Source organism: Hippoglossus stenolepis, chromosome 5, assembly GCF_022539355.2.
Source record: "Hippoglossus stenolepis isolate QCI-W04-F060 chromosome 5, HSTE1.2, whole genome shotgun sequence".
NCBI classification, from domain to species: Eukaryota; Metazoa; Chordata; class Actinopteri; order Pleuronectiformes; family Pleuronectidae; genus Hippoglossus; species Hippoglossus stenolepis.
This window is the reverse complement of record NC_061487.1, coordinates 13,879,840-13,895,215: the sequence shown is the minus strand read 5'-3', so window position 1 is coordinate 13,895,215 and position 15,376 is coordinate 13,879,840. Positions and strand designations below refer to the sequence as shown.

Genomic DNA, 15,376 nt, shown 5'->3' with positions numbered 1-15,376 from the left:
AATAAACTTAGATGTATTTATGTATGTAGACTTTATATAAAAGGTATAAACGGTGCGATACAACTTTAACAGCCTGCGCGCGCGCTCCCGCGGACGGCAATCAGTTTCTTGCAGACGATCACTTTTTGCCACAACACCTCCCGGAAGGCTCCTTCGCTCCACAACGTTTATTTTGAAAAGACCCCAATGCGGAAGACGCCCAGCTCGGCTCCAGAAACACGTTGGACTAAGTTGTCAGTGAATCTGGCTCCAGTCGTTTATTATAAGTTCGTGTTAACTCGGTCCGTCGGGATGAGTGGAGCCGGTGTGGCTCGTGGTTCTGTGTGATTCCAGAGACCATGCTGCCTTCTGATCAGTCCGTCCGGGAGGAAGCTGCAAACCTGCAGAGCTGAGCTAAAACCCACCGATTACTCTGAGGGATCGTTTCACCGCCTTCATCAGACATGAGAGCCACGTTAGTGCTGCTGCAGCTCGTCTCCTGCTGCTGCTGCCTGGTCACCGCCACTCTCTCAAAGACCGATGCCAGGTCTCACAAATCTCACAAGTCTGAGGCCGAGGTGAGTAACTTCAGCTGCTCCGCTCCACACTGGCTGTGAGCTGTCAGATCAGATCCTGCTCATGTCCCCGTGTCCACCTGCAGGTAGAGAGGCCTTTATCCTCCTCACCTGTCACTGTGTTGCATGTGCTCTCCTCTCACAGAGTCTGCATCAATACGTATCCATCGAATCTGTATTCTTCCAAATTCTGAGATATTAAAAACCAATTTCAATTTTGCATCCGTGCACCTGAACCTGTGACACACTTATTTCACCACTGTATCCGTTCAAATACTTCCTGGACTCGATTGAAAGGTTATATATTGTCTAAGCTTAATGTGACACTTGACTAAGTGTTATTCCATATTTTAAGGATGAGAATCATAACACACACTTCATTATAATCTAATGATTTTGTACGGTAAATGTCAAATCCAGCCCCCTGCTTTCTATTCTTTTCTGTTCTTTATATTTGGGTCATATATCTTTTTTTATGTATGCCATTTTTTATTTATCGTAACGAATATGTGTTTGTCGATATGTCTGTTTATTTAACTGCACTGTTGCTTTAGCTGATTATTTCCTGTGTTGAGCACCTACTTGTAATACATGTTTGTAAATAAAGTTGTTCTGTGTGCTCTCCTCTCTCCGACCCCACTGTTCAGACGTCTGCATCTGAGTTATCTGTGCTGGACAGAGGCCTGGTTGTGTCGGACCCGCAGTGGAAAGACATCGTGAAGGAGGAGAAGAGACACGTTGCTCTCATCAAGAGAACATTTCCAGGAGCGGTGCTGGGATATGTCACACCTGTAAGTCTGAAATCCATCTGCCAACATTAAAGTCTGTCTTGTTACAATCCTCACTTGTGGCCATGAAAAGTGGCCATGAAGTATCCTCAGTCCTCGTTCTGTGCAAAATGCATTTAAAAGTTAGCAAAGCTTCATGATTTAATCATATGACTTGGAATTTATAATAAAAAGATTGCAACATTGATAGAGCTGAAAATAGTCGAGAAATCTATTTGTTTTGATCATTTCATATTTGCTGATTTCAGCTTCTTCAGTGTTTAGAACAAGTCTCTTTCTTCGTCTTGTGTGTAGCTAAATTCTAAATGTGTGGGATGTGGACTGCCCACATGACAAAACAAACCAGTGGTGCTCTGAGAGTTCATAACTCTGCTAAGGCCAACGCCCTATCTCATCATGTCAAAGAACGTGAATCTGCCCATTTATTCAGATCTGCTCCCAGATGTAATTAGTTCTTCCTTGGGCCATGTACCACCCCTCCACAAAATATCATGGAACTGTATTTATATATGTATATATATTAATCCACAATGAAAGTTATCATTAGTTGCAGCCTTTTACTTTGGAAGAAACTCAAATTGTGGCTGTGCAATAAAACAAAAACAATATCACCACGTCTTTCATTGGAGTTGTTGGAGGAGGAATAACCGTAGAAAATCTAACACCTGACTTGTGTTGATGTGCACCCGTCCTTGAAGCTTTGTCTTATATCTGAACTGCATGTGGTATTTTCCTACCCTGCAGTGGAATTCTCACGGTTATGACATGGCCAAAACGTTCGGCCCCAAACTGACCTCGGTGTGTCCGGTGTGGCTTCAGCTGCGCCGACGAGGACATGAGACCTTTGACGTCACGGGACTCCACGATCACGACTCAGGTGGACGGCCCACAGCACTGACCTGACAGATAGTAACCACTCCTCTTGTCTTGAGCACTTAGTAATGGATTATTTTTTCATCTTTGCAGGATGGGTCAAAGCTGTGCGCAAGTCCAACAAAAAAGTCAGGATGGGTCAGTAAATATCCAACCAAACAACTCACATCTGTGCATGTGGGTCAGCCTGTGTGGTTTAATAACTCATTGTAACGCTCCATGTTGTGTGTTGTCAGTGCCTCGGCTGTTATTTGACGGCTGGTCTTACCAGGACTACATGAGCGTGCTGGGGAGTGAGGAGGAGATAGAGGAGCTGGGCAGTGAGCTGGTGGATGTTGCGAAGGTGATAGAAGTGTTACATGTGTCTCTTACTCTCATATCGCAGTGTGCAGTGTTTGTGCAGTTTATCTAATGACGCTGTGTCCTCGCAGACTGAAGGATTTGACGGCTTCACCTTGGAGCTGTGGAGCCAGCTGGGCGGCAACAAAAGAAAGTGAGTTATTCTAACAGCAGCACAGTATTCTAAAATAGTAATAATACCTCTGGGGAAGCATTAGGGTTAATGACACTAAACATGTTTCTTCTCTGAGCAGGGAGCTGGTGCATTTAGTGAAACACATCTGTGAGACTTTGAAGGCTAAAAGATTGGACTGCATCCTCGTCATCCCTCCTGCAGTGACAAGGTGAATGAAAGAAGTTTATTTTCATTAACGCTATTATATTCATTATAAATGTAAAATTCTCGCTGATTTACCGTTGCAAATTTAAATGTTCCGTCCTGATCAGTGAGGGGCAGCCAGGTATGTTCGGCAGGGAGGAGTTTGAACAGCTGGCTCCAGTAGTTGATGGATTCAGCCTCATGACGTACGACTACTCCAGCGGTGCCAGGTGAGCGCACAGGCACATGTGACGTGTGTTCATGAGGGAGATGTGACTGTAACTGAGTAACTGCTTTTCTTTTCTTTTGTTTTTTCAACAGGCCAGGGCCGAGCGCTCCGCTGGCCTGGGTGAGAGACTGTGTTCTCCAGCTCGCACCCGACACTCAGTGGAGGCAGAAGATCCTGTTGGGACTGAATATGTACGGACTTGATTTTGGAAGTCAGGGAACAGAGCCCATCCTGGGAGGAAGGTAAGAAAATACAAAGACTGCTGCTGGAATAAGTTTACATACGAGCAATCAACATGTTCAAATCTTAAAAATTTAGAATTCTCCACTAATTTGCACTCGTAAAACACTGTTGGACTTTTTTTTCTAAACCTTGATCTTCCTAGTAAAAACTTGACGTCTACATTATTCACATGGTAAAAGGCCTGAGATGAATAACAGAGGCAGCAACAGAGGACCAACAATTATCTTTGATTTTCTGCAGGTTCATTGAGCTCTTGCGAGAACACAGGCCCAAACTTCTGTGGGATGAGTATTCTGCAGAGCATTATTTCACTTACAGAAGGTAATATTAGTACGAAACTTTGAATGTGCACATCTTTGCTACTGGCATCGTTTAACAATATATGTCTCCATTCTTTGACTTCAGGAGCAATGCAGCTAAACATGTGGTTTACTATCCCACACTGAAGGTAAAACTCTTCAGTTTCATTATGTCAAGACTCAACAATTTAACTTGTGTTTACCGTAAAATATGGAGGTTAACATTACTTTATTTATTTCACAGTCAATCTACCTGAGAATGTCTTTAGCCTCTGAACTGGGAACTGGAATTTCCTTATGGGAACTGGGACAAGGACTGGATTACTTCTATGATCTCCTATGAGCGTTTGAACTTGTGAGTGAAGAGTGAGGCACCTCGGATCATCAGCACGAGGATTTTCTTTCTCTGGAACACGGTGCACCAGAAACACTCTTGCTGGTGACGGTATTATTTTTCTTTTTTTCCCCCAAGCAACGGAAAATGAAATGAAGCCTGAAATGAGCCGCTGACAGGGTTTAGTCAATACTCGACCAGTCATGAAAGTGTTGACAGGTTCTGCCTTTATGAATGAAACATGGATTTGTTTATTAAAACGGTACAAGCAGCAGCCAATAGGTACTTCAGTATGTTTTATTCCTGTTAATCTGTGATGGTGCATAAATGAAATCAACTTGTACAGTTCAGTGCAAAAACACATCTCCATCCAGCAGAAGGAGCATGACCATCAGTCTGTACAGAATTTAAATGAAGGGGTATATTTTTGTTCAGAGACCTGTGACTAACCATCCTGTGTCAGGCTTTAAACATCCACCATCAATAAGCATCCGCTCCTCAAAAAAAAGTTTTCTGTTTTAAATCTCCAGATCAAAATGTTTAATTGTGCAAATTTTAATAGATTTATAACGACAGCATTGACAAGTGATGAAGTTGTATTTACAGTGTGACCAGACGTCTGTTCTGACTCAGCATCTTCCAGTATTGGTCTGAGATGAATGTTTGTTCAATGACTTGAATATAAATGTGAAACAATAAGCCGTTGTGCTCCTGATCCACGTGTTTCTGTTTTTACTTGGCGCCGCAGAGCAGGATCAGATTGTGCACAGCGAGTGAGGTGGACTGCAAGTTCTGACCCGTTATCAGGTGTCTGTCTATGACCACATGCACAGCGTCTTCTTGACTTGCTGGAAAACAGAGAGATAAATAAACAAGAGAGGGGGGGTGTTAGTGTAGTTTAAAAAAAATGCAGATTAAGTATTTGACCATGTTAGTTTAGTGTGTTTGCTCTGCAGGTCAGTTCACCTGTGTATGATCCTCCACTGTCTTTCACAAAGTCCTCAACGATCAGGGGCAGGTTGGCGAAGTCCGGCCTCCGCACCAGTTCAAACACTGATGGCTTCAATATAAACACAGTTTTTGTTAATTATTACACTGGAGGCATATGTACATATATTTGAGCGTATAATCTTCATGTTTACTTATGGAAAACGAACCCCTGTTAAACTGTAACCGTCGAAGATCCACCTCTGTCCCTCTGTGGCACAACACAGAGCCGACACTCCCTGTCCCACCGCACAAACAGGCTCTGCACACACAAAAACAACAACCAGTATCTGAACCACCATCTCTGCAGGAAACACACAGATTAAGTCCTGGCTGAGCCTCACACTCACTCTGTTGAGAGATGAAGTGGGTGAGGATGCGGTGCAGGGAGCCGCTGTGTGCCAGGTCGTTCAGCGCCCCGGGGCAGTCTGGGATGAGCAGCGCCTGGTATCGGGCACCTGCAACAAGGTCGTGATGACATGGAGTGAGCTGAGTACCAACCAACAGCAGCAGCAGGAATGAAAACAGACAAGCGGCCATGAAATGAATCTTCTCACCATCTATAGATTCAAGTTTAGCCGGTGTTGCATAAGGTTTCACGTTGAAATCCTGCACCCATCTGGCAGTGCTTTCATCCACTCCAACAAAGTCTATTGGCTTCCCCTGAAAGTCAGAGGAAAACGTCAGTAAGAGCGATGTATGATGTCCATGTCTAAAGTCTAAAATGATGAAATATTTACTTGAGGTGAAACTAGTGTTTAAAGCAAATAGTTTATTTGTCTTAGATAAGATTAGTGTTTCTGTAACAGAACTACAAACATGGCTGCACTATTCTAATATATGTAAAGGCTATTCAGTTTTCAAAGTAAAAAGGGATTTAAAGCGAAGTAGCTTATTATAGTAAGACAATAAAACTGGACCCTAAGCGTGCTTGAAAATAAGGCAGCTTAAGAAAAACTGTCAGACTGATATTTTGAGCTCCATTATTTTTTAACACTTTCATAATAAAACTACTGGTGCTGGTGACATATTTTAATATCATTCTATCAGAAGTACATTTACTGGTAACTCTTCTGATTAAGGATTTCCTGCCTGGTAAAACTGGCTCAAACTACAAGAAACCCAGCAGGAAATGTCTCAGTAAACGGTGATGACAGAGATAAGCTTAGTGTGCAACCATCCTCATTTACATACAGTATGTAACTTATTCATGTGGATGTGTAGAGCTGAGACAATTATTTAGATAATCCAGCCTGTTGAGCTCTCAGTACAACAGAGGACGCATAAGAAGAATTTACAAATTAAACAATACAATTATTAACAAAAAATATATGCAAAACAATCAATAAGTACATTTAGAAAGCCATAACGTAATCAAATAATTTAAAAATACGAACATAAAAATCTATTTGAAAATGCAGTCCAAAAAGAAAGGAATAAATAACTGGATTCACAAATTAAATTAAGAATACAGATTTTAATCAGGCCTTTAAAGGGGCAATTTAATTTCTGTTTTACATTTGAATTTATTATCCTACTATCTATTTGATTTGCTCACACATTGAGCATCTCCCTTTACATTTACTCATCTCAGGTAAAACTAAGCAAATGAACAAAGCACAAGGGCTATGACAGCTGGGGCATGTAGCAAGTGCAGCTCTCTAACCAATCAGAGAGCTTGTTACTGATTACAGATTGCTATTTTGTTTGTAAATTATTTTTATTGCCCATTAAATATCAAACAAGGAATAACAATTCAATATACTCATTTACATAGTAATACATTATATGTCATGAATCTTTTTTTTTTTTTTAATGGTATGATTAGTTATTCAAAAATGAAAAACTATTGTGGCTTCTTTACATGGCAACTCAAACATTGCTTTAATAATGACTAATGACTGATCTATTAGACATTAGTAAATGATTAAATACACCCATTAATTACATCTAATAAACCCCAACAATACAGATGCACATCCCTGAGATCACTTAGATTTTGCAGAAGTTAACATCTAATGACTTTCTGTACTGGTTTGAATAAAGTTATAACTGAGTCCTACCCCAGGTGTGGCAGTCTGGAGGTTAAACACTGAGCTGCAGAGAGTGAAGCACTGATGGAAGGACTTGGCGGAGACTCCTGAACGAACAAACAAACAAACAAACAAACACATCAGCATCAGGAGGATCACTGCACATCTGGAAACATAAACAGCTGCAGACTGTTCAGCCACATGTAAACAAGTGATCACATGAAGAACAATTGATATGTGGCAGTGTCCGTTTCGTTTCTCTTCCTCATTGTGCAACACACGAGGAGACACACTCACCCTGAGGAGAGGAGCTGGCCACGATCAGACACGTTGGCTTGGCAGACATGTCGATGATCTTTATCTTCCCTCCACATGAAATGTTTCTGTCTCTTTGGAATGAATAAGAAGAGAAATGTCGGTGGAGTCCTGCAGGAAATTATTAAAACACACGAGGAAGAAGTCTTGTCAGCTGACAACAACATCCGCTCATGGGATTTCAAAATAAAATTCCAAGGAGAGGGAGAAGAGGAGCTATGATGGCTAGTTATTACAGCAGAAATGTAAGACAACTATATCTGATGATTTATTTCTCTTAGGGTTAACCGTAGCCCTTTAACATTGTTAAAGACAGAAATAATAATAATCCTGAAACTGTCTTTTACTCTGCATAAAATTATTAAAAAAATTATTCCCCATTGCTCCACTAAGTTTGGCAAAATTCTGTTAAGTAATTTTTGCACAATCCTGCTGACAAACAAATAGATAGTTAAGCTCTACCTCCATCAAGTTCCAACAGCCCCCTTATGAAACCACATTTAAATAAGCTAGATCCAGATTTTTATTTGGATCTGCAATAAATTACACATACTCAAAAATATTAGTCCCCTAAACATGTCTGATTTTCTTTCATCAAGATCCATGAATTATTCTCTAAGAAATCATTGAAAAAGTTGAAAAAAAACCCTAGCTAAAAAAGATAAATAAAAAATAATTCAGGTTCCTACCCTTGATCCTGACCTGCACCAATAATTGAATGGGTTCTTCCCTGAACCAACAGACACAGGAACGTACACAGGTGAAAACAAAAACCTCAGCGAAGGTAAAAATAAGTGGTTACTATTTTTATTTGCATTCCAACGAACAAACAGTTATTTTTTGTATTCATCAAATGATCACTTAGGTTTGATCACTGACATACATTAAAAAAACAATCAAACAAAAAAGATAAACAATAAAGCACCAACACTGTTTGCAAGATAATATATTTAAAAATAAAAATAAAATATAATAAAGTTTCAGCTAAAAATAAATCCAAATATAAATTGTGTTAAAATACATCTAAAAGGGCCGAAATCATGCATTTGAGTTGAAAGAGAATTGGAACAGAGCGTTCAGCAGCATTACAGTGTCTCCACTGTTTGCACTCTGACAATCATCATTTCATAATTTGAAGTGATTCATTTTATTATTATTATTATTGTCACTTTAGATCTAGCATTTATACCCACTTAGGAAAACCTGGCATTCTGAATTACATTCATGAGCTGGATGCAATGTAGTTTAGTTCTGCTCTGCACTTGCCTTGTGTTTGGTCTGAATGACAATAAAGTGAATATTGAATCTCTTGAGCATCCAGAACTGTGTAAAAAAAATGTGAGGCATCAAAATGTCATGTCAAACATGTTGTGATATTACAGAACTCAGTATGGATCCTCTTTCAAATTTCTGTAAAGGCAGCAAGTGAACATCATCCCAACAAGCTGAAAGAGAACAGAGAAGAGGAACTTGTTGGTTACAAACCACAGGAACAACCATTGTCTACAGTTCAGTACTTTGCAGAACGTTTAAACAGATTAATATCAGACATTGTGGTTTTACCTGAAGAAATGCAATGCCAATGCCCACTGCCCCGAGAATATACAGCTGACTCAGGATGAATTCCTCTAGTTTCATGATGCAGCCTCCCTGAAAACAGAAAGGGGGAAAGAACATTTAAAGTGGATAGTAGCAGCTCCATTTTATCACAAGTTGATATGGTCCCTTGGGGCCCAGCCCAGGTGTAAATTGTCTGTAACATACTTTGGTCAAAATACCCAAGACTTCCAAGGCTTCAAACAGGCACCTCTTTTAATTATAAAACAGCCCTCCACAGAGCGACCCGTTTCCTGACCGCCTGTTCAATGGGCACTGAGCCAGCTCCTCCTCTTCCCCATGATTTTAAACGATATTAATTGAGTATTACCTTACATGATATAAACTTTGACAACATGCAGCATCCATACTTTGTATTCCCCTTGCTGTCCTGAGCTTTAATTTCCTCTCAAATCAGATAAATAATTAGATCTGTCCTCGCCCATCCACACAAGCAACACAAGCAAGACAGAGTGCTGAGATAGCAGAGAAAGAGAGGTGGGGGGGGCCATGGCTGACTCATCATTTACCTCTAACCTGCTATCTAACTGCACAACAATGCTGTAGAGAAAGGAGAATCACAATAATCTTGAGCAAGGCTATCTGATAATAATCGCAGCTTAGAGAAATGCTCGTCCGTGAAATATGTTTTTCAGGCGCTGCAATGCCGAACTGGCGCCAGCTGCCAGGTGGCGCTCTGCCACCAAATTTTTCGCGAACTACTGTAACTCGCGCAAACCATTGTGTAATTCCTATGTGAATCCTACCACCCCGCACAGCAGAGCTGAACATTACAGCCCTCCACACAGCTGGCAGTGTGAAGATCACAGAGGCAGCGTAGCTGCTTCTCGCCGCGTAGCCGCTTGGTTGTTCACATCGGACGGCATTTCTCCTGCTTGTCAGTCCCGGGATCAGTGGCGATGATAAGGCCAGCCTCGATTCTGCTTCTCCGCTTGCTGCGTGCCAAAATTCTGCTATGAATGCTCTGGTCTGGGGGAGCACAGTAGCGCCGAACACTGGTAAAGTCCTCCGCACTGCTGCTGTGGCGCTGACACAAAATTCAGCCACATTGAGAGCTTCAAGCTGGCCCCGAGCAGCTGCTGCTGCAGCCTCTGTCCTTAACGATCCAGACAAATGCCAGGCTGGTGAGAACTGCTGATTGAACCAGTGAGAATCCTTGAGTGTGGTCAGGAATGAGCACCGGCTGCGGCTGAGAATCGCGCCGCGCCATCTTCGAGCCCGCAAAAACCCGGCGCAACGCAGTGTGGGGACGGACGATCGACTTCCTGTGGTGGCTGCTGACTGGTGTAGACACTCACAGACAGCCACGACATAACAGCCCAGGAAGCGCAATCAGTCACCGCCTTCAAGCATGACGCTTGATCGAGAACTACGAACAAAACGCGCCAAAGTGAAGCTTTTCCCGCAGTTTGGCCGGCAGATGTTAGATAAATTTTGGAATACATTAACCTGTAGAAGCACTAACAAAGTGGAATTTGCATGCTGAAACTCCTCAACTTCTTGCTCATTCAACCTTTTATCCAAAGGATCAGCTCTATACCCACCTCCACTTTGTAGATGTTGGAGGGATGGTCCCTTCGGCCGCAGAGGTCACTGGGAGTTTTACAGCAGCTATCAGGAACCAGCTGCCTGTTATCTGGAGCCCGGATCCACGCGCTGTCCCTCCAGTCTGAGAAGTTGTTACTGCCACAGCACTTAAACTGAAAGGGAGAGGGAGGAATAAAGGAAAGAAAGAAAGATGAGACAATGGCGAGTCACATTAAACTGCATCCACGTGCAGAAGGTCATTTCAAATTTTCTGATAGAGGTACGACTTCCGCACCTCCTGCTGAAGCCTGTCCACCGCCTGTGTGACGCTCTCCTCCCCCGGCTGCTGGTATTTCTGCTGCATGGTCACCTTCAGGTTCTGTCTGAGCTCGTCGTCCAGCTGTGAGAGGAGATGCACTTCAGTGTCGGCTCAGGAAAACAATCTGTCACTGTCCATTTAAAAAAGCCCCTCGTCAAATTCCCTTCCTCCCCTGCTACATTCCACTGTACCTGTGCCCACCACATATAACTCACAGCATATGAGTGAAGGCCCCCTGACCCCACGAGCATGCTTTAAACTGACTCACCAACATAAATAGTTTGGTTTCTCGACTGACAAATGTGCAAAGAGTGACACTGAACCATCGTTTATCAAGATGTCAAAGGGAAACAGTTTGATATGAGATGGAAACAGGTGGCAGCGGATTACCTGGTAGCAGATAGGGAAACACTGGAGCCAGAAAACAGGGGGAGAAAGAGAGGTGTGAGAAGGATGGAAAAAAAACTGTACAAATGAAGAACATGCACAGAGAGGCATGCAAAGAAGATCTGCCAGCAAAGAGTGCAACGACTGAAGCATTTCATGAGTGGAAGAAAAAACGGAAAGGAAAGGGAGAGAGGAAAAATGACTACATGAGAGCAGAAAGGTCAGATTTGTAATTTATTCCTAAAACAAACTGACGCTAACAAGAATAATGAAAAAGAACAATCACAAAGTAGAAACATTTACCCCCTGGTAGTTTATGTAGGCCAGCACTCCAGCAACGACTTCCAGCAGGAAAATACACAGCAACAAGACCAGATACTGGAGAAAAAAAAGTCAGAAAATACATACAAACACATTGGTAAATGAACTTCAGCTGGAAAATATAGATGTGTTTCTATGCTCAGATGGTGTTTCAGTACATTTCTGTGCTAAAATATGACACTTAGGGATTTAAACTATTTGTGCACGACCCAGAAACCAAAATGACAACTATGATGCAGAGAATACACTGTGGGAGAGGAAGTTAGTAATCACAAAGGTCGTGGTAAATATGGATACAGACACAGGGTCACAGAGTTTATGGAGCTTTTAAGTATTATATCCTCTCTCTGCATGCGTGCGTCTCTCTCTCTCCCACCCTCCTCAGTCCACGCAGCCGCTTGTGATGCCCCTCATTCCTCTGGCATGAGCCGCTCTCTAAATCTAAACTCTTAAAGACACACTGTGCGTGACTTTGTCCGTTATTTCTGACGGTCATGCCCGTCTGACATAATCAGGAGACAAAAGGTCACCAGGGATTAACTTTCAATACACGTAGACCCAGACTAGGTTGTGTGTGTATAAACAGGAACTTATAGTGTCTTCCCTTGGTTTCTGATTCCAGATACGTCTATTATGTGTTCACATGTGTCTGTGTGTTGGTTTATTTGGACTACACAAAATCAACTGAGCTGATTTCCACTAAACTTGGTGGAGTGATGGGGTCCGGGAAGAACCTAATCAATTTAGGAGTGAATGTTGATAAACAGATGGATCCAGATAATTTTTTTTGGGCCTTGGCGGAGGTATGTGCTCTACTGAGTGTGATTCTAATTAAATGGGGTTAATACTTCTGTGGAGTGTGGTGAAATAAACATTTTTGATCCATCTCACCACAGCCAAAAGACTCTTCATCTCCTTCAGAGTGGCACAGCATCCGATTATCCCGGTCACTATGACGATGACCCCGGCAGCTATCAGGATGTATGCTGAGGCCGAATAAAAGCTGGAGTTGAGTAAACTGATGTAGTCGCTCTTTTCCACCAGCGTCCACACTCCCACTGCCAGCACTGCTCCTCCTGCCAACTGAAAGAACGCACTGTTATCCGCTCAATGCAAGCCAGATGCTTGAAATGTCAAGAATGTGCCACAGCATTTTTTTAAGTCTTCTAAATTAGCTGCTAAAATGTGATGGTGATGCAAAGTAGGCAACGCCCTATTCTGTCACCGTGCGCCTCAAGAGACAGCAGTGAAATGTGTTTTTTAAAATCTGATGCACATAAATAGTCGTCATATCTGAATGGACACTTTGCATCATGGGAAATGAGAAGGTGACTGATACAGTCCTAAAGAATGAAGGTAAAAAAAAAAGTTAAAGTTTTGATGTGAATAAACTATCATTAAATTGTCTCTCAAGAAGAAACTGTGCAATATATCTTGGCACAACATTATCTCTTGCAAACTTTGGAAGGAACAACGTACAGCAACATGTGCGTATGTTTACAGAGTGTGAGGAAGACTTTCTTAACAGTGAGAATACAGTAGTTTCAGTAAAATAAAAATCTTCATTGATATATGTAGTATGAAGCAAAGAATGAAATAATTACATGCTCTAAGTAAATGTTAAATTTTACCTCTGCTAAGAAGGTTATGTTTTAACCCCTGGCTGTTTGTTTGTAAGCAAGATAAGGCAAAAACTATTAGACAGATTTCCAATGAAATCTAAATGATGGAAGGAAGGAAGGAAGGAAGGAAGGAAGGAAGGAAGTATGTGGTATAAGTCAATAAAGAATCCATAAAATTTTCGAGATCAACGGGCAGATCCAGGAATTTGTATGTTTAGGACACTAATTTCCATGCGTGTGTGCAATTTGGTGCAGCTTGATTGGATTGAAGGGGACTGTTGGGCCTTAGCAGAGGTTTGAGCTCGGCTGAGTAAAATTCAAGTTACAACTGGTGTAAATAATCATCACAGTATCTGTCTTGAATCCTGTTAAAATGTGAACACTTCTTTGGGAACTTACCCAGAAAAGAATATTGAATAGAAACAGTAGATATTTCAGACAGATTGTCCCACAGGTGTGATTTTTGTCACCTCGCGTTTCCATTCTGAAAAAAAAGAAACTCATATATATCAGTATGATGGCAAACAGAAAACCTCAGCAAATGAAAAATGGCTAGAGAACATCAGATTGCACAGAGAGAGAGCAGGTCGTTAGCCTTCATCACACAACCTACTATTACTACACTTGCATGATGGTGAGTTATTGCTGGACACACACACACACACACACACACACACACACACACACACACACACACACACACACACACACACACACACACACACACACACACACACACACACACACACACACACACACACACAGAGAGTTTGGTTTTGTTCCTGTGTTGATGATGACGGTGATTTACTGAAGGAGCTCAAACATAACTACAGTGAATATGAGCTGTACAAGCTGACAACATGTCTTTTTTAAGGTTTTATGTGTGCGGCTTTTGAAAACAGTCAACCAAAAATAAAATTCACTCCCTGATGAAATCAAATATGTTGCGGGGTAAACATACTTCACAACTTGTGTCACGTGTCGTCCAGCAGACAGATATATATGTCCCCTTCCCAGTAACTCAACCTGCTCTTCTCACACCCCAGTGATATACTGTTGACTGTTAAATATTTACCTAATGAATTAGTCAAAGTCTGTTTTTATCCAAACCTCAACTGAACTTTCTCATTCTATTTTTAGAAATGTGACTCAGAGCATCATGAGTGACTAGAAATCAGGGCTCACCTCTTTAAAAACAAAAAGGGTAAAGACACAATGGATATACAACAATAACCACATTAAAAACATGCTATTCTATGTTAAATATAAGCCTCTTTAGCCATAAGATAAAACGCTCCATGCGTGAATGTGATCTTTCAGCAAAACAAAATCTCCCGATGATCATATTCACAGTTATTTTTAACTCATTGTGTCATGGAAAAAACTGCTCTGCCTTTCTGCTGAGACCAGAATACTCCTACCTGATTTGCGCTGGTGGACCCTGGAGGATGTAGATTATTGGGGCAACGTCTTCCCAGCTCCTGCTAACCCCAGTGTCAATGTGCTGCTGTCTGAAGGTTAACTGCAACAGAGCAAGTTTTCAGTTGACACTCAGACCCGAGCGCCGGAGCGTCTGTCCTCTTTTGGCACAGCAGGCAGCTCGCCCCTCAGCCAGCAGCTTACAGAGAACATGTCTGCCCCCAGCTGGTTTCCCATGCATATAAAAATAATAATAATAATAATAATAATACATTTTATTTGTATAGCACTTTAAGTACTCAAAGGTGCTTATCATGTTAAAAATAGTGACAATAAAAACAATAACAATAAGGTAACATTATAGCAGTTAAAATACAGTCATTTTACATTAAAAACAATTATAATACATAAATAAAATCACAGATTAAAAGCAGATTTAAAAAGGTGAGTTTTGAGTCCATTTTTGAAGGAGGTGAGTGAGGGAGAATGTCTGAGGTGTTGGGGGGGAGATCTCCAGAGGGAGGGGGCAGCGATGGAGAAGGCCCTGTCCCCCCAGGTTCGGTGCTTGGACAGGGTAAGAGGGGTTAGGAGGTTGGTGTTGGTGGATCTGAGGTTATGGGTGGGATTGTGTCTGTGCAGGAGGTCAGAGAGGTAAGAGGGGGCGAGGTGGTGGAGGGCTTTGTATGTGATGAGGAGGATTTTAAACTGTACTCTTTGTTGAATGGGGAACCAGTGTAGGTTTTGAAGGACGGGGGTGATGTGGTCTCTGGTGACAGGGAGCTGAGTTCTGGACGTATTGTTATTTGTTGATGATTTTGGCGGATGTGCCATAAAAGATGCTATTGCAAAAG

The 15,376-nt window shown here is 41.8% G+C and overlaps 3 protein-coding genes across 4 annotated transcripts; 1 reads left to right on the top strand and 2 right to left on the bottom strand.

Annotated features, from left to right (window-relative positions):
* The first annotated feature begins 116 nt into the window (after positions 1-116).
* On the top strand, positions 117-4,693 carry chid1 (chitinase domain containing 1). The gene is made up of 12 exons (XM_035157542.2): positions 117-557; positions 1,202-1,345; positions 2,087-2,219; positions 2,309-2,353; positions 2,452-2,558; positions 2,647-2,708; positions 2,809-2,898; positions 3,002-3,103; positions 3,195-3,344; positions 3,586-3,666; positions 3,751-3,793; positions 3,889-4,693. Exons 1-12 carry the CDS (start codon positions 444-446, stop codon positions 3,985-3,987), a joined length of 1,170 nt encoding a protein of 389 aa, XP_035013433.1. The 5' UTR covers positions 117-443; the 3' UTR covers positions 3,988-4,693.
* gatd1 (glutamine amidotransferase class 1 domain containing 1) lies at positions 4,260-7,960 on the bottom strand. The gene is made up of 7 exons (XM_035157543.2): positions 7,296-7,960; positions 7,029-7,105; positions 5,523-5,628; positions 5,316-5,423; positions 5,136-5,227; positions 4,945-5,038; positions 4,260-4,826 (listed from the first exon to the last, which is right to left on the bottom strand). Exons 1-7 carry the CDS (start codon positions 7,342-7,344, stop codon positions 4,711-4,713), a joined length of 642 nt encoding a protein of 213 aa, XP_035013434.1. The 5' UTR covers positions 7,345-7,960; the 3' UTR covers positions 4,260-4,710.
* A 144-nt stretch (positions 7,961-8,104) lies between these two features.
* On the bottom strand, positions 8,105-14,698 carry cd151 (CD151 molecule). Of its 2 annotated transcripts, XM_047339977.1 has the most exons (9): positions 14,528-14,696; positions 13,506-13,590; positions 12,376-12,567; positions 11,467-11,541; positions 11,167-11,187; positions 10,753-10,857; positions 10,475-10,630; positions 8,877-8,963; positions 8,105-8,758 (listed from the first exon to the last, which is right to left on the bottom strand). In XM_047339977.1, exons 2-9 carry the CDS (start codon positions 13,587-13,589, stop codon positions 8,699-8,701), a joined length of 780 nt encoding a protein of 259 aa, XP_047195933.1. In that variant the 5' UTR covers position 13,590; positions 14,528-14,696; the 3' UTR covers positions 8,105-8,698. The 2 variants fall into 2 exon arrangements, with proteins under 2 accessions (XP_047195933.1, XP_047195934.1); XM_047339978.1 differs by lacking the exon at positions 11,167-11,187 and having other exon boundaries at positions 14,528-14,698.
* Positions 14,699-15,376: the final 678 nt, after the last annotated feature.